Source organism: Rhinopithecus bieti, unplaced genomic scaffold (genome assembly GCF_001698545.2).
Source record: "Rhinopithecus bieti isolate Rb0 unplaced genomic scaffold, ASM169854v2 scaffold_76074, whole genome shotgun sequence".
Lineage (NCBI taxonomy): Eukaryota > Metazoa > Chordata > Mammalia > Primates > Cercopithecidae > Rhinopithecus > Rhinopithecus bieti.
Window position 1 is genome coordinate 272,773 of NW_016828659.1, and position 22,219 is coordinate 294,991.

Genomic DNA, 22,219 nt, shown 5'->3' on the forward strand with positions numbered 1-22,219 from the left:
CCCTAGATTGCGGGGGGCGGGGGAGGGGCGTGTTGGGGGGGATGTGGTGGTTAATACAATCATTAATTTCAGAGTATTATGGAAAAGGGCCTTAAGGGTAGGGGATGGGAAGTCTGGAAAGAGGCTGTTTGGATTATCCATTAGTTTTATTGGGGCTTGAGAAAACCATCTTTAACAAGGCTTTTTTTTTTTTTTTTTTTTAAAGTAAAAAGAAAAATCAAATCCAAAAAAACCCTTTAACAAAATACCAGAATTTGTGAACAACCGTCATTCTACCTAACTTGGTTGCAGAAACTAAAAATCCTGAGTCATTCTAGCCCCCCAACTTCCTCACTCCTCACATTCAATCAGTTACCAATTCTTGTTTATTCTGCCTTCTAAGTAGCTCTTGGATTTGTCTTCTCTTCTCAAATACTATTCACATTGTTTTCAGGCCCTCATATTTAAAATTTCAATTTTAAATCATTATAAAACAATGTTGCATTATGGCCATTGTGGGTAACAAAGTCACTTTGAAATGTGCTGGAAGATCCAGGACATTCAGAAATCTAATAGGTTTTGGCTTATGATAGAGTAGTCTCCAAATCTTTCTCTCTTCTCCCTGTTTGTGTGTGTGTGTGGGTGGATTTAATTAAGACAGAAGAAAGTGAAGTGAAAGTCTGTTTCAGCGAATAGGAGTAGAGGAGAGGTGTAGAAGACCATAACCGCTTTGAAGATTTTGAAAAGATGAAGCAATTAGGCAGTTATATTAGTCTGTCACACAAATAGATTATTTTTTTTTTGAGACAGAGTTTCACTCTCATCGCCTAGGCTAGAGCGCAGTGGCCAGATCTTGGCTCCCTGCAACCTCTGCCTTCTGGGTTCAAGGGATTCTCCTGCCTCAACTTCACAGGTAGCTGGGGTTACAGGTGCTCACCACCATGCCTGGCTAATTTTTGTATTTTTAGTAGAGACAGGGTTTCACCATGTTAGCCAGGTTGGTCTCGAACTCCTGACCTCAGGTGATCCGCCCCCCTCGGCCTCTCAAAGTGTTGGGATTACAGACATGAGCCACCACGCCCGGCCACAGATAGATTCTTAAAAGAAAACTCTGATCTTTAATACCTGAAAACACTGCTGAAATCTTAAATCTTAGTCCTTGGCCAGGGGCGGTGGCTCACGCCTGTAATCCCAGCACTTTGGGAGTCCGAGGCAGGTGGATCACCTGAGGTCAGAAGTTTGAGACCAGCCTGGCCAACATGGTGAAACCCTGTTTCTACTAAAAATACAACAAATTAGCTGGACATGGTGGTGGGTGCCTGTAATTCCAGCTGCTTGAGAGGCTGAGGCAGGAGAATTGCTTGAACTCCGGAGGCAGAGGTTGCAGTGAGCCGAGATCGTGCTATTGCACTTCAGCTTGGGCAACAAGAGTGAAACTCCGCCTCAAGAAAAAATAATAAAAAAAAACTTAGTCTTTACTGATTAAGGCCTTTAGTAATAGTAAACAACAGTACTGTTTTTATCAGACTATTTTTATTACCTTTTTTTTTTTCATTATTTCTGCACAGTTTGCTATCCCCTCAAATCTCAGGGGTCAGTGGGAGAACCTGTGATATTTTATTTCCGTGTGATGTCCGTCCCTTCTCAAACTTGCGCTTATTAGGAAGTGTTTGTAAAAATGTTAACTTTACGTTTATTCGTAAGGATGTCAGAAACTGCAAATAAAAATGAGTTACCAAAACCTCAGGGGTTTGGTCTAGGTCATGCTACTCACTGCAGAGAAAGCCAGTGACTGAGACAAGTATTGCCAAGGAAGAAGGCTTCAACTGGGTGCTGCAGCCAAGAAGATGGGAGCTGCGTCTCAAATCCATCTCCCTGAGTGACTAAAACGAAGGGTTCACATAGCAGGGAAGAAATGTAAAAGAAACAGGAACTAAGGCGGGCGGAGGAAGCAATCATGATTAATGAGTTGTCTAGCATCTTATTGTCTGTCTGGATGTGGTGATCTGGTGAGTTTCATTTCTTTGCTACTTTGAGAGACCTAAAGGTCATTTCCTGAGGAAGGAACTCAGATAAAACAAATATAAGATTCAAGCTTTAAGACCAGAAGGGTCAACTTCTATGTTTATCCAAAAAATTATCTAGGGAAGTAATGGATTGGTTTCAAATGGAGAAAACTCATTCCATATTCCCCCAACCAGGAAAACTATTTTTTCTATGCTTGCTTACAGAAATAGGCTCTGATAGTTCAAGGAAAATGTTCTCACATGAGTTAGAAATTTTAAATAAATGCAACCAAAAGATTAGTCTTAGCATATTTTACAAATGAGATCATGAATTTTAAGCTTTTGCCTTTTAAGAATTAAGCTTATGTATTTATTTTGCAGGAATGTGTTTTTGATGATTAAAGACTTCAGATTCTTACTATATAACATAGTTGATTTATGAGATATCTGAAGAATGGGTTTTTAGTAAGCTGAGTGGGCCTTTGAATGGCACATTGTATTCACCTGTTATGAAAAGGAAGCTTATCTTTACTGTATAAGGGGGTGTTAGGTTTAACATAAAGGAAGTGTTTGTATTCAGTGCTTGCAAATATTAACTGAGATGTTTTGTTAAAGAATAAAGGAAAATTTCCTTTTTTTTTTTGTTGCGTAAATGCTATTTTGTCCTAAATTTTCTCTTGTAATATACCTGCATCCAATATTCTTTTACTTATGACATATTTTTGAAAATGTATTTTGAGAGTGGGGTGCTACTTAGCTTCTTGGTTATTGTTATAAAATAGGAAGTAGTGTGTCCAGAATTGGTGGGTTCTTAGTCTCACTGACTTCAAGAATGAAGCCCGCAGACCCTCGCGGTGAGTGTTACAGTTCTTGAAGATGTGTGTCTGCAGTTTCTTCCTTCTGGTGGGTTCATGGTCTCGCTGGCTTCAGGAGTGACGCTGCAGACCTTCACAGTGTTACAGCTCATAAAGGCAGCGTGGACCCAAAGAGTGAGCGACAAGATTTATTGCAAATAGGGAAGGAACAAAGCTTCCACAGTGTGGAAGGGGACCCAAGGGGGTTGCCACTAGCTGGGGCAGCCTGCTTTTATTCCCTTATCTGGCCCCATCCACACCCTGCTGATTGGTCCATTTTATGGAGAGCTGATTGGGCCACTTTACAGAGAACTGATTGGTTCATTTTGACAGAGTGCTGATTGATGCATTTACAATCCTATAGCTAGACATAAAAGTTCTCTAAGTCCCCACTAGGTTAGCTAGATACCAATATTGATTGGTGTATTTACAAATCCTGAGCTAGACACAGTGCTGATTGGTGTATTTACAAACCCTGAGCTAGACAGTGAGTGCTGATTGGTGTATTTATAATCCCTTAGCTAGACATAAAAGTTCTCCAAGTCCCCACTAGATTCAGGAGCCCAGCTGGCTTCACCTAGTGGAGCTTGCACTGGGGCCGTGGGCCGAGCTGCCTGCCAGTCCTGCGCAGTACACCTGTACTCCTCAGGCCCTGGGCGGTTGATGGGACCCAGCACCCTGGAGGGTGCTTTTCGGGGAGGCTCCAGCCAAGTGGGAACCCACCACACAGGAACCCACCATGGTTGGGGGTGAATGGGGGAGCTGGTTTGGGCATGGCGGGCTGCAGGGCTGCGAGCCCTGCCCCGTAGGGAGGCGGCTGAGGCCCGGTGAGAATTTGAGATGCATGCAGGCCGGCAGTGCTGGGGGACCCTGCACAACCTCCGCAGCTGCTGGCCCAGGTGCTAAGCCCCTCGCTGCCGTGGGCCGGCGGTGGCGCTGGCCGGCCTCTCCAAGTGCGGGGCTGCCAAGCCCGAGCCCGCTGGAACTCGCGCTGGCCTGTGAACACCTCACAAAGCCTGGGTTCCCATGCGTGCCTCTCCCTCCACACCTCCCTGCAAGTGGAGGGAACTGGCTCCGGCCTCAGGCAGCCCAGAGAGGGGCTCCCACAATGCAGTGGCAGGCTGAAGGGCTCCTCAAGCGCCACCAGAGTGGGTGCAGAGGCCGAGGAGGCGCCGAGAGAGGGCTGCAAGCACATGGTCACCTCTCATCAGCAGGAAGTTTAGATTACTAAATGACCCCGTGGGGGTGTGTAATGGTAAAAGTCTAAGAGAAGATAAATGTGAAGAACTGTCCTGCAAACAGATCAGAGCAGAAGGGTCAAAGCCAGTAGGAAAGATATTTTTATTTTATATAAAGTATCTTATTTTAATCCTTACATCCCCTAGTGAAGTATTCATTTTGCAGATGAAAATTAAAACTATGGTCACATGATTATCCAAGATTGGTATTAATAGAGCTAATATTAAATCTGTGAGACATCATTGGTATAAAAAAATAGATGTTAAACCAATAGATTAGGAAAATTTACTGTACGTTGCAATTTATAATGTGATAAAAGGAGTGGGAATCAAGAGGGAAGGGACTTCATACTAGAAGAATTTACCGTTAGGAAAGAAAAAATCAGTTTATATCAGTATCTCATGTCATACTTCAGATACATTTTAGACGGATAAAAATTGTTTTTTTTTTTTTTTTTTTTTTTTTTTTTTTTTTTTGAAACGGAGTCTCGCTCTTGTGCCCAGGCTGGGAGGCGCTGCACGTGGCGGATCTCAGCTCCACTGCCAAGCTCCCGCCTCCCGGCGTTTACGCCATTCTCCTGCCCCTCAGGCCTCCCGGAGTAGCTGGGACTACAGGGGCGCCCGCCACCTCGCCCGGCTAGTTTTTTGTTTTTTAGTAGAGACGGGTTTCACCGTGGTTAGCCGGATGGTTCTCGATCTCCTGACCTCGTGATCCGCCCTAGACGGATAAAAATTTTTGAGTGAAAACTTAAACATCGAATGAAAACGTGAATGTTTAATCTTTGAAGAGAGAAGGGCTTTTAAGCATGAAAGCAATGGAAGAGATTGCAAAGAAAATATTGAGTCAACCAAATTTTGATTCAAGCAAAAAAAGACAAAGAAAATATTTGTAACAGATATATTAATAATAGACGTAGAGTTAGCCTTGATATATAAGAAGTGCATACAAATTAATAAGAAAAATGCTGAATCCCCAATAGCTAAACTGAAAAAAATAGTAAATGTTTTTCCTACTTTTGTCTCTAAAAGGATTTAAGATGTTTTAGGAAGATAGAAAAAAAGATGCAAAATAAATAAATGTGTTAATTTTATAAAATAAAATTTTAAAAATGAGATGTGAATATGAGTATAAATGTAAGATGAGACCAGGAGTGAAAATTCGTATACCAAAACATATGCCATTAATTCCATTATACTTCCACACACATTTGATTTTAAGCCAAATTCTTTAGGGAAGAAAGTATCAGGTATGAGTAAATGTCCTTTAGATAAAAGCTGTTCACTGAAAAAAATCTTTACTCCAGGTGATGAAACCAGTTTCTTCCTATTAGTCCTCTAAAGAAGCTGCTATGTGATACAATGAAAAATATATTCAACAACATCTCTATAATATCCACAGTGACACATTTCTTTAGCATTTGTCGCTGCAGCATCCAGGCAAAGTGCAATTCAGTGAAAGCAGGTGAGGTGAGCTGGATAAGTTCTGATTCTCAAGATCAAGAATTCTCAAGGTCAAGGACAAAATTTTCCTCAGAAACTAATTTTGATGTATTTGTTAGAAAAGGTAGTTGAAGTTCTCATAAAGCATGACTGAAATAAATTTACCTTAAAAAAATAAAATTCTCTCTATGAGACCATTTAATGAAAAAGTCAGTGAAGCATATATAGCTTCCAGATTTGAGTGACAGGATATTGTAGTATACCTTCTGAGACAAACTAGTTGCAAAATATATAAAGAGATTGATTATATAGAATCATAAACCAGTAAAACTTTATAAGTGTTGCTATGGACATCTGTATGGTGGGGACACAAAGGAGAGAGTATTCACTTTTACTTGGCAGGGAGGCGGTGGGGAGGCGCTATTTTAGGGTGCTGCTTGTTAGCTGAGCAGTTGTTGGCTAGAGGGACAAGGTGTGAAAGTGGGTAATAATTTTTAGTCCGTAGAAATATTATGTGCCAGGTTCTCTTCATGCTTTTGCACATTCAGAGAAAAGCAGCTCGTAACTGGAGCATAGCAGAATAATAATGGTAATCAGTAAAATGAAATTTTACCTGTGTTTTTCAAGGATATGGCCTTGTTAATAAGACAGATACAAGATGTCCCACGAGCAGGTGAATGCAGACCATTATTAAGTATTTGAGTGCTGACTGTGTACTTGGCATTATGCTAGATTGTTTTAGGATAGGGGATGCAACAAAAAATAAAACAAGGTTCTTATTCTCAAGGACCTGGAATCTAGAGTGGTGGAAAACATGTGGATAAACAGTCCTAATACTGCATTTGAAATGTACAGAGATGTAGTTTGTACCTGGAGCATAGTATCAGAACAACGTGCAGGAGCACGGAGGAGAGAGTGTGCTTAAAGAGGGGCATTCCTGACAGTTAATATTTCATTTTTATTAAACTTAGAGGCGCTCAAAATGTGTCACCTTTGATTCTTTGGAAAGAGGAAAGACGTATAACAGCAATTTTGAAAAATTACTAGAGTTAGCATTTTCTTTGATGATCGTTGGGAATTAAATTGATATAATCTGTTACCCGCTTTCAGGTTATAATCTTTAACTTCTAGTAATGGTTTACCAATATTATTTATGAATTAAATATATTCTTTGCGTTATGTCCACTATTTAAAACTAATCAACTAGACTGGGTGCTTAAGGCTGTTCATGAGGTTCTTATTTTCTCCGGGGCAACCAGTTTATACATTCAGAATTTCATGGTGATGCATACTGTCACAAGCAAGTAATTAAGTAGAATTATTATCCCTATTGAGGGACAGGTGAAAACATGGGATGACATAGCCATCCCTACTCTGGATACAGAAGGAAAAACAGTGAGGTTAGGATGCTTTAGTTCATCCATATTTGAACTCATCATCTTACCATCCCAAACCATGTATATCTAATTCCATTCCAGACTCTCTTTTTTTTGAGATGGAGTGTTGGTCTGTTGCCCAGACTGGAGTGCAGTGGGATGATCTTGGCTCACTGCAACCTCCACCTCCCAAGTTCAAGCGATTCTCCTGCCTCAGCCTCTCAAGTAGCTGGGATTACAGGTGCCTGCCACCACGCCCAACTACTTTTTGTATTTTTAGTCAAGATGGGGTTTGGAGTTTCAGCATGTTGGGCAGGCTGGTCTCAAAATGCTAACCTCATTATCCGCCCATCTCGGCCTCCCAAAGTGCTGGGATTACAGGTGTGAGCCACTGCACCCGGCCCAGACTCTTTTATCTGTTTACTCTATGTTCTCTAAAAACAATCACAGAAACCAACCTGCTAACATGAATGCTTTCACTATCCTCTTTTATTAATTTCTACTTATTTTAAAAATACGATCCCAACACATGATCAAGTAGAGGGGAAGTGTAGAAGTATGTCCGATTTCTTCACAATTCTTTTTTTCTTTTCACTTCTATTAAGAAGCAGAAATCTGTAAATTCTTCAAACTCCTCTTCACTTAAAGCCTAATCTAACTAGAGTAAGGTAGGAACATGGGGTCAGGAATCAAGTTCAGGGATTAGTAACAAGAAGGGTGTGAATTTTACACGACACTTTTCTTTTTCACATTAAAATCAGAACTATTTTCACTGGCTGCATTTTTCTTTTTCTTTTCTTTTCTTTTTTTTTTTAGTAGAGACGGGGTTTCACCGTGTTAGCCAGGATAGTCTCGATCTCCTGACCTCGTGATCCGCCCGTCTCAGCCTCCCAAAGTGCTGGGATTACAGGCTTGAGCCACCGCGCCCGGCTTGCATTTTCAATTTGAGATTTTGAAGTTTCCCCAAAATAAATTTGATGACAACAAAATGTTTTTGAAGACCTGTGGCTTTTTTTTTTTGGAGACTGAGTCTCGCTCTGTCGCCCAGGCTGGAGTGCAGTGGCCAGATCCCAGCTCACTGCAAGCTCCGCCTCCCGGGTTTACGCCATTCTCCCGCCTCAGCCTCCAGAGTAGCTGGGACTACAGGCGCCCGCCACCTCGCCCGGCTAGTTTTTTTTTTTTTTGTATTTTTTAGTAGAGACGGGGTTTCACCGTGTTAGCCAGGATGGTGTCGATCTCCTGACCTCGTGATCCGCCCGTCTCGGCCTCCCAAAGTGCTGGGATTACAGGCTTGAGCCACCGCGCCCGGCCTGGACCTGTGGCTTTTTATAGGTCCTTTCAGAGTTACTTACATACGTCACATTAATGTTCTTAGAATTAGCATGGCTCAACACTGTTGGATTGACTTAGTTTCATATGCAACTCCTAATTGTGATTTATTTTGCCCTGTTACTGTAGACCAACTTCTTTGACGGTTACTATCCTTTTTACTTTTATCTACCTTTTCTAACCAACTTTCACTTATTTTTACACTGATTTTTCTGTTATTCTGTTGACTGGTGGTCTGGATACAGAAGGAGAAACAGTGAGGTAAGGATACTTCAGTTCATCCTTATTTGAACTCATCATCTTGCTATCCCAAACCACATCTAATTCCATGTTACGTTGAATGAGACCAATACACACGCATTCACATATGCAGATCTTGGGGCCATCATAGTATCCTTTCTCGTTCTTCTTTCATGTTGATCCAGTCCTCAACTTTTGTTGCCTTCATTAGTTCTTATTTGGAATATTTCAGTTTTCTGGCTTTTTCTAGTTTCTTCTTCCTCTAGCCAGTCCCTCAATGTTATTGTCACTGGAGTCCAAGTTTCTTAGTATAGTGGAATAATACACGTAGGATTTCTTTCATTGCCAGTGTACTTCACAGTGTGCTGCAGCTCTACTGATCTTCTTGCTGTTTATTGAATATATCATGACTTCATATGCTGTGTCCTCTTCCTGGAACACTATTTCCTATTTTGGCAACTGCCTAAGTAAAATACTTTCTCTGGTATGTTTTATTGACAACTCTTACATTCACTGACTTGTCAGTCACTTCTCTATACTCTCAGAGCCTCCTGTTTATACCTTCCTCAATATACTTGCCACTCCTTGTCTATATTGCAAATTTTGTCAGGTCAATAGTTTTGCCTTGCTTATTTTCATATTCCCTATATCAGGCATGGTGCTTAACTCCTAATAGGTGCTCACCACTTTAATAGGTGTTCAGAACCTTAAGAAAATTGAATAATATCTTGGTAACTTAAAAAATGCTGTTTAAAAAATTTTCTGTGTCTTAATCACTTTCTTGGTTACATTTGTAATGAGCTTTTTAACTTAAAAGTTAATCAAATAATGAAAATGTGTAGTATTTATAGATGAAATTTATTCCTTTATATTTTAAATATTTGCGCAAATGAAGGCACATCTGTAATCTGTTTAAAAATGCTAAATTATCAAGTTCTCATCTGACAAATGCCTTCGTTTCACTTATTGTAGTTGGAATCTTTATCTGGGTCTTATCCTTGAAAAAACATGACTTGATTTATTTTTTAGGTTGAATAATGAAGGGATTATCCATTAGCTTTGGTACATAGTAGCATGCAAATACTTTTATTCATTACTAAAATCTTGTTAGGCCGACTCACTCATTTGTAACATTTTATTTCACTATAAACTAGATACTGAGTTACAAAGTTAAATGCTTAGATTAGTTACAGTTAGGAAACCTACCTAAATTATACAAAAAAGACAATAGCTCTTATTGCATTTTCCATCTTTATAGTGTGCAAATTGCTTCTGGTCATCCCAGCCTGCGATGGCAACATTTCAAACTTCGTATCATGTAATCTCAAGTATATGCATTTTGCACACACAATGCAGAGTATAGGTTAGTAGATACTGCAGTGAAAATAACTTTTTACTTCTCTACACTTGTTTGTTTAAAGATACTGGTAGTTTTCATTTTATGTATTAATAGAGAGAAGACGAGAGGGGGCTAATGAATTGTGCTGTGGACTTTTTTTTAACTATATTACTCTATCAAGATGGAAATATCAGTTGATTTGTGCGTTAAAGATATCCTGAGGAGAAATCTAATTCATGTAATAGACATATGCACACAAAACCATTTCACTGTTTCTGGCTGTTCCTATGCTTAGGTTATTAACCTTCTATACTTCCTTTCTTTTCTTGTAGCATCTCATGTGTCTTACCCATTTCAGTGTGCATTGAATTGGGGGTGAGAGGAGAAATTGAAAATGGAAAGCACAAGATCTGAATTCATCTTTATTAAAAAAAAAAAAAATACGTGCAATGTGCCAGTCATTGTGATGTGGTATAACACCTAGTCTTTACCTTTGAGTTCTTTATAATTTGTCTACAAACTCTGATTAAGTCCTATAGTATAACAAAACGTGCCAAGAGCTCGTAAGAGGGAATAACTTTGCCTTAGTAAGCTGGGAAAGGTTTCTAAGAAAAGTTACCTTTGAATTAACTTTTAAAAATAGTCTATGTTTCTTATTCATGTTTTAAGCAACTTTACTGAGTTAGAATTTACGTGGAAAAAATTCATACATTTTTTGTTGAGTGTTTAATAGACTTTGATAAATATACCTAAGACAAACATTCATCTCTCCACTTCAGAAGGTGCCTTAAGCCCCTTTACAGTCAATCCCTTACTCCCCAATAACTGTGAATCTGGTTTTTTTCACCATAGATTAGTTTTTGTGATTTTACATCTATAGCTTCGTATAATGGGATCACGTGGTAGGTCCTCTTTTATGTGTGGTTTCTTTTGTTCAACAGAATTTTAAAAAGTCATCCTTGTCATTGACAAGTAGTTCTTTTATGTTGCTGAATAGTATTCCATTGTATGAATATATTATAGTTAATATGGATTGTGGATTCTGACCCCTCCCTGGGCTTGTTGCCATTGTTGTGTGTGTTTGTTTAATGACTTTCCTGGATTAATTTTGTTGTCTGTTTTCCTTTTAAAATATTTCTTATGCCTGACTTTCTAGGGATTGCCTCTGTGTCACTCTTATCTTAGTGGTCAGCTAATGATTGCTTAAAGGTTGTTCCTAAACACCAGCAAGTTAGTGTTCCCCCATTTTCCTGTGGACCTGTTTATGGTTTGGAGAATGTCTTAAAATTTTAGGCAATTTCAAATTTGACCCATATTCAGTCAGAAACTAGCTTGCAAATGTTCTTTCTGGTGTAGTCTTATATATGCACACAGCCTTCCTGACTACCAAGAATGAATATCCACTTAAGGCTCTTCTTGGCAGTCTTTTTCCTAGGATCTTCCTGTTAGATTTCTGGCTAGTTTGCTATTTTGTTGTTTGCCCTCACCAGAGTCACTTATCACTTAGATAATGGCCCTCCTGATGCCTGCCACTGAAAACATTATTATTATTATTGTATTGTTTTTTGACAGAATCTCATTCTGTCGCTGGAGTTATGTGGTGTGATCTTGACTCACTGCATCCTCCACCTCCCAGGTTTAAGCGATTCTCCTGCCTCAGCCTCCCCTGCCTCAGCCTCCTGAGTAGCTGGGACTACAGGTGCACACCACCATGCCCAGCTAATTTTTGTATTTTTAATAGAGACAGGGTTTTACCATGTTGGCCAGGACGGTCTCGACCTCTTGACCTCGTGATCTGCCTGCCTCGGCCTCCCAAAGTGCTGGGATTACAGGCATGAACCACTGCGCCCAGCCCACTCTTGCTTTTAATAACATTCCTGGGTACAGATTTTTCCGTGCGTTGTTCCAAATAAGGTCAGTCCCATCTTGCCTGGGAAGGTAGCTACCACTCTTTATGGCCTGCCATGTTTGCCCACAGTAGAATGGTTATGCCACAAACCTAGCAGTATGGATGGGGATAGGAGTAGCCCCTAGCTAAAATACCACAGTTCTTAGTGAGATGCAGTATATTTTTCTTGAATAAATGTTTCTCATTTTGTTGTATGACCTTTGATCAGTTTTTGGAGGCTTTGGTGGTTAGTTTTGACAATCTTGTCTTTTTTTCATTGCTTCGGGGAGAGAATTTGCTCAACTTACAGAACCTATTTGGAAGACCTGGCCTTAGGATTTTTTAAGTTTTCCTCTAGTTTTTTCCCAAACCGCAGGCATTTTTTTCTCCCTCCTGAAAACACAAACCAGTCATTTCATCTCCAATTTTATTTTATTATGATTTTTTCATTTTAAAAATTAGAGACAGCATCTTGCTGTGTTGCCCAGGCTGTTCTTGAACTCCTGGACTCAGACAGTTCTCCTGCCTTGGCCTCCCAAAGTTCTAGGATTTGCAGCGTGGGTCACCGTACCTGGCCATCACCTTTAATTTTAAAAGTCTTGAAGTGCCTTCATGTTGTTCTCAGAATAAAATGAAAATTCTTTTTTTTTTTCAAGATGGAGTCTCGCTCTGTTGCCCAGGCTGGAATGCAGTGGCGCAATCTCTGCTCACTGCAAGCTCCATGTCACGGGTTCACGTCATTCTTCTGCCTCAGCCTCCCCAGTAGCTGGGACTACAGGCACCCGCCACCACGTCTGGCTAATTTTTTTGTATTTTTAGTAGAGATGGGGTTTCACCATGTTAGCCAGGATGGTCTTGATCTCCTGACCTCGTGATCTGCCCGCCTCGGCCTCCCAAAGTGCTAGGATTACAGGCGTGAGCCACTGCTCCCGGCCAAAATGAAAAATTCTAACGTGGTCTGGTCTACCTTCCTATATATAGTCATGTGTTGCTTAACAGTAGGGACATGTTCTGAGAAATGTTGAGTGATTTCATCATGTGTGAACATCATGTATTACACAAACCTAGATGGTACAGCCTACTATACACCTAGGCTATATAAGATAGCTTATTGCTGCTGGACTATGAACCTGTACAGCATGCTACTATACTGAATGTGGTGGCAGTCATAACACCATGGTAAGTATTTGTGTATCTAAACATAGAAAAGGTATAGTAACAATACAGTATTGTAATTTATAGGACCACCATTTTATAGATAGTCTGTTGTTGACCACATTGTTACACAGCTCATGGCCACAGTTATATCCTGTATTAATCTAGTCTATACCGCTCATTCTGGATAGTGTCCAACTACTGTCGTCAATCTAGGGAGCATTTTGTTTTCTCTTCCTTAAAAATCAAGGCTCTGACATATGACATACACATTGATTTTAGAATTTAAGAGATGTGGGTTTGAATTTCTGTTCTTCATTTGTTAGCAATGTGACTTGGAATGACGTGCTTACATTTCTCAGTTTTCTCATCAAAATGTGGTGATGAACAAATAATATTTTGTAAGGTTGCTTAAGGTTTAAGTAAGATAATGTATGTAAAGCCATTAGCACAGTGCCTTGTATCTAGAAGGTGTATTTTTCCCCCCTACATGATATTCTCCTCATCATTCCTTTGAGTAAGCAGTTCATATGAAATAGTGGAGATATCAATATGCATAAGTAGATTCATTTCAGTGTTACCATTCCACCAATTATTTGAGTAAAACTTATACCTGAATTTCATTTGGGTTTCAGCACATTTATTAAGTGCCTGATCTGTTTCATAGCACCCTCATTACTTTTTTTTTTTTTTTTTGAGACAGAGTCTTGTTCTGTTACCTAGGCTGGAGTGCAGTGGCATACAGTCTCAGCTCACTACAACTTCGGCCTCCTGGATTCAAGCGATTTTCCTGCCTCAGCCTCCTGAGTAGCTGGGATTATAGGCACCTGCCACTACACCTGACTAATTTTTGTGTTTTTAGTAGAGATGGGGTTTCACCATGTTGACCAGGCTGGTCTTGAACTCCTGACCTGAAGTGATCCACCCGCCTTGGCCTCCCAAAGTGCTAGGATTACAAGTGTGAGCCACCATTCCTGGCCCCTCATTAACTTTTGACCAGGCTGGTCTTGAACTCCTGACCTGAAGTGATCCACCCGCCTTGGCCTCCCAAAGTGCTAGGATTACAAGTGTGAGCCACCATTCCTGGCCCCTCATTAACTTTTGAAAATATGCTTTTAAGTGAAGTATAACACATTAAGAGTTTTTCTATTTTTTTTTTCTTTTTTGAGACGGAATTTCACTCTTGTCGTCTAGGCTAGAGTACAATGGTGCGATCTTGGCTCACTGCAACCTCCGCCTCCCAGGTTCAAGCAATTCTCCTGCCTCAGCCTCCCTAGTAGCTGGGATAACAGGCGCCCTCGGCTCACTTTTTTTTTTTTTTTTTTTTTTTTTTTTTTTTTTTAGTAGACATGGGGTTTCACCATGTTGGCCAGGCTGGTCTCGAACTCCTGACCTCAGGTGATCCGCCTGACTCAGCTTCCCAAAGTGCTGGGATTACAGGTGCCTCGACCCTCCGAAAGTGCTGGGATTACAGGCACCTCAACCTCCCAAAGTGCTTGGATTACAGGTGCCTCGACCTCCCAAAGTGCTGGGATTACAGGCATGAGCCACCACTCCCAGCCCAAGAGAGTTTTCTTTTACATCAAAGAAAATTTCTTTTCTGTAATGAGACTATTAGGTGTTTCATTTTTTACTTTGAAAAGTCTTCAAACTGGTGGAATAAAAGCAAAAGTAGTATAGCAAACCCCTCTATATCCTAACTACAATACAATTAGCATATTTAGGAAATTAACATTAGTACAGTGCTATGTAATTTGACACCACATCAGTTTTTCCTCTTCCCCCCAGTGATGTCTGCATAGCATTTCTTTTTCCTACTTCATCAGTCCAAGATCATACACTTGATGTAGTTATCATGTCTCTTTGCTCTCCTCCAATCTAGATTGGTTCCTCACCCTTTTTTTTTTTTTTTTTGACTTTTATGACATTGATATTGTCAAAGGCCAACTGTTTTGTAGTGTTTCTCAACTTGAGTCACACTGTTTCCTCATAATTTTATTTGGGGTATGCATTTTTTGGGGGCAGGAATAATATGGAAGAGAGACCATATCAAAGACACTATGTTCTGTAAAGGTATATCATATGAAGAGGTATATAATGCCAGTTTGTTCTCTTATTGGAGATGTTAATTTAGATGACTCAGTTAAGGTGGTATCCACTGGGTTTATTTTCTCTAAAGTTATCACTTTCTTCTTTGTTGTTAACAAGTAATCTGTGGGGAGATACATTGAAATGGTGTAAATATCCTTTTTACCAATTCATTTTGATTCAGTGGTTTTTGGATCCTTGATGATACTTGTCTGAATCAGATATTACCAGGGTGCAAATGGTAGGTATTAGAATTTCAAAATACAATTTCTAAGAGTTTTAGTTTTAGTGTCCCCTGAAATGAGGTGGTTTTTTTTTTTTTTTTTTGGAGACGGAGACTTGCTGTGTTGCCAGGCTGGAGTGCAGTAGCACGATCTCGGCTCTCTGCAACCTCTGCCTCCCGAGTTCAGCCGATTCTCCTGCCTCAGCCTCCTGAGTAGCTGGGACTACAGGCACACACCACCACCATGCCCAGCTAATTTTTGTATTTTTAGTAGAGACGGGGTTTCACCCTGTTGGCCAGGATGGTCTTGATCTCTTGACTTCATGATCTGCCTGCCTCGGCCTCCCAGAGTGCTGGGATTACAGGTGTGAGCCACCGCGCGCGGTCTGAGCTTTCTTTAATAGTAATAATTACAGAGTATTTGATTGATATCTGCTTTGTCATGGCTTTAATTATTTTATGATTTTAGGTTCATGTACTGGACAGACTGGGGAGAAGTGCCAAAGATAGAACGTGCTGGAATGGATGGTTCAAGTCGCTTCATTATAATAAACAGTGAAATTTACTGGCCAAATGGACTGACTTTGGATTATGAAGAACAAAAGCTTTATTGGGCAGATGCAAAACTTAATTTCATCCACAAATCAAATCTGGATGGAACAAATCGGTAAGATGATAAGATTAAAAAAAAACTTTTAAGAAAACTCCATGAAACCTTAATCTATTAAAAGTACAAAGTCTAATTTTATTAAGAAATATGTTTATTTTTGATTAAGTGCCAGAGGGAAAGAAGAATAGTCTTTTAGTTAGCTCTTTAAAAGTGCTTTAAAAGTAATTACATTTATCATCCATTTTGATAGCATTTAGAATTTGCAGGCTGTATTTACTCTTTCCTTACTCTGAGCTAATTTAGTTCTTCAGTGGTTCTCCACCAGGGGTGGCATCTTTACTCCCTTTGTTTGGAAATGTGTGGAGAATTTTGTTTAACCCAAGGACTGGGAGTGCTACTAGTATTTTAGTTCTGGTGTTAGGGAAAGGTCCAAGGTTGCTAAACATCCTGCAGTGTGCTGGGCATCAGTACAACAAAGAGTGTCCCACGCAAAATGACCAGTAAAGCCCCCGAGTCCTGCTAATGGAACTTTGATAAATCTCTGCACTAGGATGGGGTTTGGTCAGCATTTTCTGTAAAGGCTCAGATAGTAAATATTTTAGGCTTATGATCTCTGGTTCAGCTACTTCTGCTACTGTAGTTTAAAAGCAGCTATAGTAATGCATAAGGGAATAGGCATGACTGTGTCCCAGCAAAACTTTATTTATCTATTTACGTATTTATTTTAGACAGTCTTGCCCTGTCATCCAGGCCGGAATGCAGTAGCGTGATCTCAGCTCAGTGCAACCTCTGTCTCAAGCGATCTTCCTGCCTCAGCCTCCCGAGTAGCTGGGACTATAGGCACACGCCATCACATCATGCTAATTTTTGTATTTTTTGTAAAGATGGCGTGTCACTGTGTTGCCCAGGCTGGTCTTATCCCTGAGCTCCAAGTGATTCACCGGCCTCGGCCTCTGAAAGTGCTAGAATTACAGGCATCAGCCATAGCACCCGGCGTAAAACTTTATTTGTAAAGCACAATGAGCCTGTGGGCTCTAGTTTGCTCATCCCTGGACAAGGAGAAAACCTCCTGTGTGTACCATACATTTCAGTGTTCAAGGAAGACAAAGTCTATAATACATAAACACGGAATTTCTTCTCAGATTATGTTCAGATTTTTAAAGACATTTTATATTTGGATTCTTGTGTTTTAATGATAATTTTGGTTTTTGGTCTCAACCTGAGACCTCACCAAATGAGAGTTTTTGGTGATTGAAGGATTTTTTTCAATGTATAAACATTTATCAATTATCTGAACTAAGAATAAGGGACATTTAGAAGTACTGAAAGCCAGGAGAGATTTAGAGAATTCAGTTAAACTTTTTGTAATCATGGAGTTGGAGTATTTTTTGCCTTCTTTCAAAAAAGAGTGAAATGATATAGAACAATGTGGTTTAAAGTAAATTTAAATTTTTTAAACAAGTCAAAAAGTAAGTATATGATGAATATAGAAACAACTGCTGTTTTGACCTCAAATCTGGCTGTGAGGGGATTCGAGGAGGGTGGATGTGACCATGTCATAGTATTTTGTTTTGTTTTAACTAAAACCTACAGAAACTAGATAGCAAATCCAAATCTATGGATAAAGTTGACCATAGCCTTAGGCATTTGAAAATAACTAGATAAGGGCAAACCACCAACAACCACTGACAGAAACTAGGTAGCAAATCCAAAAACATGGATAAAATTGACTATAGCCTTAGGCATTTGAAAGTACAACTAAATAAGAGCAAATCACCAACAGCCACAATACCTCCATGTTACCACTGTCTATGCAAGAATAAGCAGGAAGATTTAACAGGGTATCTCATAAGACTTGAAAGCAGGGGAACGCCAAAATAGCCACAACTATTTGCTGGACAAGAGGGTGGGTTATTTTAAGAACAGCAGCTGAAATGGGAGGGTGGGAGGGTTGCCCACTCCAATATTAGGCAAGTGCAGTGTGACCATGGTAAAGACAGAAGAAGCTAGAGTAATCTAGCCCCAGTGAACTCTCAAAATGGAACTACTGAAATGAACCTGCCAGAGTGCTCATCCAGGACAGAGCACCACACTGAGTAAAACAAAACTGAATAGGACAGAATAATCCAAATTGAGCAGGATAGGGACAATAGAATAGAGAAGAACAGGAGGAGAAGGAGAGAGAAGGTTCAGATAAGGATGGGAAGATCAATGGCTAGTAGATCTCAGAAAGCAAGCTACCTGGTTTTTTAACATTATGTGAAAACAACAGAGGAATGAATTCTGTGACATTAGAAAAACTACCTTGAACTCTCCATTATTTTAAAAGTTCAGGAACACTAATTTTACATAGACAAGAGAAACAGAAAAGTATCAAGGTAAAATCCCATTTAAAGTTATTATAAAGGAAAAAACAAAAGCTCTTATAAATAAAAGCACCCCAGAAAAACATGACCGCACAACAGATCAAACCTCTATTATAAAATGAGCTGGAGAAGGAGGAGGCTGCGAATCACTTACAAATGATGTGGAAGCAGTACCCAAACCCTGAGTTCTAGGAGGGTGAGCGAGTGCTGTGCTTTCATGGGCTGCTTCTTTATGAAATGAAATGTGTAAAGGTTGCCATAAAGGACAAATAAGTGAAATACTTTATATATTACAGTGGTTGGAATAAAAATTGGGATGCATAGGTTCTCGAGAGCAGAGTACTCAAATACATGGACACCAATTTGCAGAAACAGAATTTCAAAAAGCCAATCAGGAGCGGTATGCAGAGGGGAAGCTGAGAGGCGCTGCCCCAAGAAAGAAGACATCTGGTCTGCAACAGAAAATGTTGAAGTGAAAACAAAAAAGAACAAACAGAAAATACCTGGAAATGGAGATGGTGGCAGTTCCAGTGAGATGCCTCAGCCTCCTTGGAAGAAAAGGGCCCAGGTAGATCCCACTCTTGAAAATGAGGACACATTCATGAACAGAGTTGAAGCTAAAAAGTGAAAATTCCTGAAGAGCTGAAATCATGGCTTGTTGATGACTGGGACTTAATTACTAGACAAAAACATCTCTTTTATCTTTCTGCCAAGAAGAATGTGGATTCCATTCTTCAGGATTATGCAAATTACAAAAAATCTCATGGAAACACAGATAATGAGTATGCTGTTAATGAATTTGTGGCAAGGATAGAAGAATACTTCAACGTAATGTTGGGTACCCAGCTACTCTCCAAATTTGACAGACCACAGTATGCTGAAATTCTTGCAGATCACCCTCATGCATTCATGTCCCAGGTTTATGGAGTACCACATCTATTGATGTACAAATTAAAGCAATGTTGGCCTATACACCTCTGCATGAGAAGAGCCCTGTGGTGTTTTTTTTTTTTTTTTTTTTTTTTGAGATGGAGTCTTGCTCTGTTGCCCAAGTGGGAGTGCAGTGGCATGATCTCAACTCATTACAACCTCTGCCTCCCTGGTTCAAGCGATTCTCCTGACTCAGCCTCCTGAGTAGCTGGGATTGCAGGTGTGCACCACCACACTCATCTAAATTTTTGTATTTTTAGTAGCGACGGGGTTTCACCATGTTCGTCAGGCTGGCTCGAACTCCTGACGTCATGATCCACCCACTTCAGCCTCCCAAAGTGCTGGGATTACAGGCATGAGCCACTGCGCCTGGCAGAGCCTTGTTTTATTACTGAATTATCTTCACAGTTTCCTAAAGTACCTGGCAAAGAATTCTGCAGCATTTTTTAGTGCCCAGCAATTACAAATGGCTCCTCCAGAGAACCATCAGAAAGCTGTGTGAGAGGTGCTCTCACTCACTTAATGTTTGGATCTCTGTAAACATATTTTTGTTCTTAGTCTTTCTGTTGTACAAAGGATGTACTTTGAAGATGTTATTGTACAACAATTGATGTTTTTCTGTTTAATTTTAAACAGAAAATAAAAGGAGTAATAGCTCCTTTTTTCCTATCTTACCTTTTTTTTCACTTCAAAGTTGCTGCCAGTGTATTCAACAATGGACAACAGAGGCACATGCTGTAGAGTGTTTTATTGCCTAGTTGACAGAGCTGCCTTTGAATGCTGGTGGTCCTGTTCCTTTGACCCTACGTACTTTTATAATATGTGTTCGTGCTATATGACAAAATGCTGTGATTCCTAGTGCCAAAGGTTCAATTCAGTGTATATAATTGAACACACTCATCCATGTGTTTTCCTTTTTGTTAGGGTTCTTAAATAGCCCATTCTTTGCAAGTCATCCGTGTTGTTCCTTAGGCGTTTAACTTTGCTCAGATTGTTGAAGAATGGTATCTTGTTGCATGGTTTTTGTATTTGTATCTAGTGCACATTTTAACATGGTAGATGTGATGCATTATGTAGCTAGTTTTCTGAAAAGTCAGTCTTTTAGGAATTATTTTCAAATCTTCGATAAATTTTTTCTTTAAATTTCAAATAAATAAATGAGTCAAAAGTCATTGAGAAACCAATATGACATGTGAAAGGACAACATAAGATTAGAAAAATCCAGAAATGACTCGCGCTTATAATCCCAGCACTTTGGGAGGCCAAGGCAGGTGGATCACCTGAGGTCAGGAGTTTAAGACCAGCCTGGCCAACATGGTGAAACCCCATCTCCATTAAAAATACAAAAATTTGCTGGACATGGTGACACACGCCTGTAGTCACAACTACTCGGGAGGCTGAGGCAGTAGAATCGCTTGAATCTGGGAGGCAGAGGTTGCAGTGAGCCAGGATCGCGCCATTGCACTCCAACCTGGGCGACGAGAGCAAAACTCTGTCTAAAAAAAAAAAAAAGAAAAATTCGGAAATGAAATGATAGAACTTAAGAAATAATTTAAAAAGTCGCTTCAGAAAAGAAAACTAGAAGGGACACTAGGTTGAATAAACCAAACAACCTTTAAATAGAGGTTGAAAAGAAGGAAAATTTAAAGACCAAAAGAAATACAGAAAGACAAAAGATGATTTGGGAGAAAATGATAAATATTGAAGATAGGCAAAGAAGAAACAACACACAGATAATAAGACTCTTTAGAAAGCAAAGCAGAGCAAGGGAATAGAACAACTATGAACAACTATAGAAAAAGTTTCTTTAAAGAAGATTTGTGACTGGGCATGGTGACTCATGCCTGTAATCCCAGTACTTTGGGAGGCCAAGACGGGTGGATTGCCTGAAGTCAGGAGTTTGAGAGCATCCTGGCCAACATGGTGAAACCCCGTCCCTACTAAAATTACAAAAATTAGCCGAGCATGGTGGTGGGTTCCTGTAATCCCAGCTTCTCAGGAGGCTACGGCAGGAGAACCGCTTGAATTCTGCAGAGGTTGCAGAATCTGTTCACTGCAACCTCTGCCTCTTTGGCACAAGCTATCCTCCCCCCTGAGCCTCCCAAGGTACTGGGACTACAAGTGCACACCACCAGACCTGACTAATTTTTTTGTATTTTTAATAGAGACGGGGTTTCACCATGTTGCCCAACTGGTCTCGAACTCTTGGATCCGCCTGCCTCGGCCTACCAGTGTTGGGATTACAGGTGGGAGCCACCGTGCCTGGCCATAAATTTAATTCTTATAGTAACTACATTGGTGTGGTCATAATAAATATCATTATTCTGAAGCTTTATATTGTTGCATCAAGTAGTGAGTATTAGGACATATTATATTGCTCCTGCATACGCTAGATTCTTGTGTGCAAGAGAGAAGTATAGATGTAATACTGCAGAAGTTAAGTCAAACTGATAATTCCATATTTTAATGGAAAGTTACTTACTAGTATGCGCTTACTAGGTATTTTATCTTTCAAAAATACATCTGCCCAACTGTGTTGGTTTGTTTCCTGACTATGAACACTGAAGAGGACTAGATCAAAAATGACCAATTGAGTAGCAGTTGAACATTTACAGTGCTGTGAGCGGTGAACTTCTGTAGCACCCAGATTGTGGTGTTGGGAAAAACCATTCCACCTTAAAAGAAACCAAGCCTTTCTGGCAAAATTGTTGATTCTAGGTTTTGGGCAAGAAATGTACATGCTGAGCTGGAACATTGTCATAACAGATAGTAAGGAGGCTGTTAAAGACTATTTAGGGTCGTTTCAGAAAGACTGGAGAAATGACTGCAGAACTCCCACTGGCCAGAGATTGGTAGAAACCTGTGAAGTGTGTTTAAATTCTTGAGTTCATAATGATATTTTTAAAAGGAATTGGTTACTTTTAGATTAGAGCATGATAGGAACAAATTTATTGCCTTGAACATTGATAAATACAAGAAAGAAGCAATTTATCCTGCTTTTCCTATGTGAGTGTACCTCTGGCTAACAAAGTAGTAGATATGAGAGAGCTATTTCAATTGATAAATGAAAAAGAAATGACAGAATTGTAATACCACCATTTTATAACTTTGGTGAATGAATGGGTCTAGGCAGTGAGCATTGATGGCTACTAACATCA

At 39.9% G+C, this 22,219-nt stretch overlaps 1 protein-coding gene and 1 pseudogene across 3 annotated transcripts in view; both read left to right on the forward strand.

Moving 5' to 3' along the window:
* Nucleotides 1-22,219, forward strand: part of LRP6 (LDL receptor related protein 6) — a 162,809-nt gene that overhangs the window by 57,573 nt on the left and 83,017 nt on the right. For 2 of the 3 annotated variants that reach the window (XM_017864558.1, XM_017864559.1), the window contains exon 3: nucleotides 15,625-15,822. In XM_017864558.1, coding sequence (XP_017720047.1) covers nucleotides 15,625-15,822 — 198 coding nt within the window. Of the gene's footprint in view, nucleotides 1-15,624; nucleotides 15,823-21,277; nucleotides 21,308-22,219 lie in introns of those variants that run through there. The other variant, XM_017864560.1, reaches the window with a different exon arrangement.
* Nucleotides 18,288-19,563, forward strand: LOC108523791 (mortality factor 4-like protein 1; annotated as a pseudogene).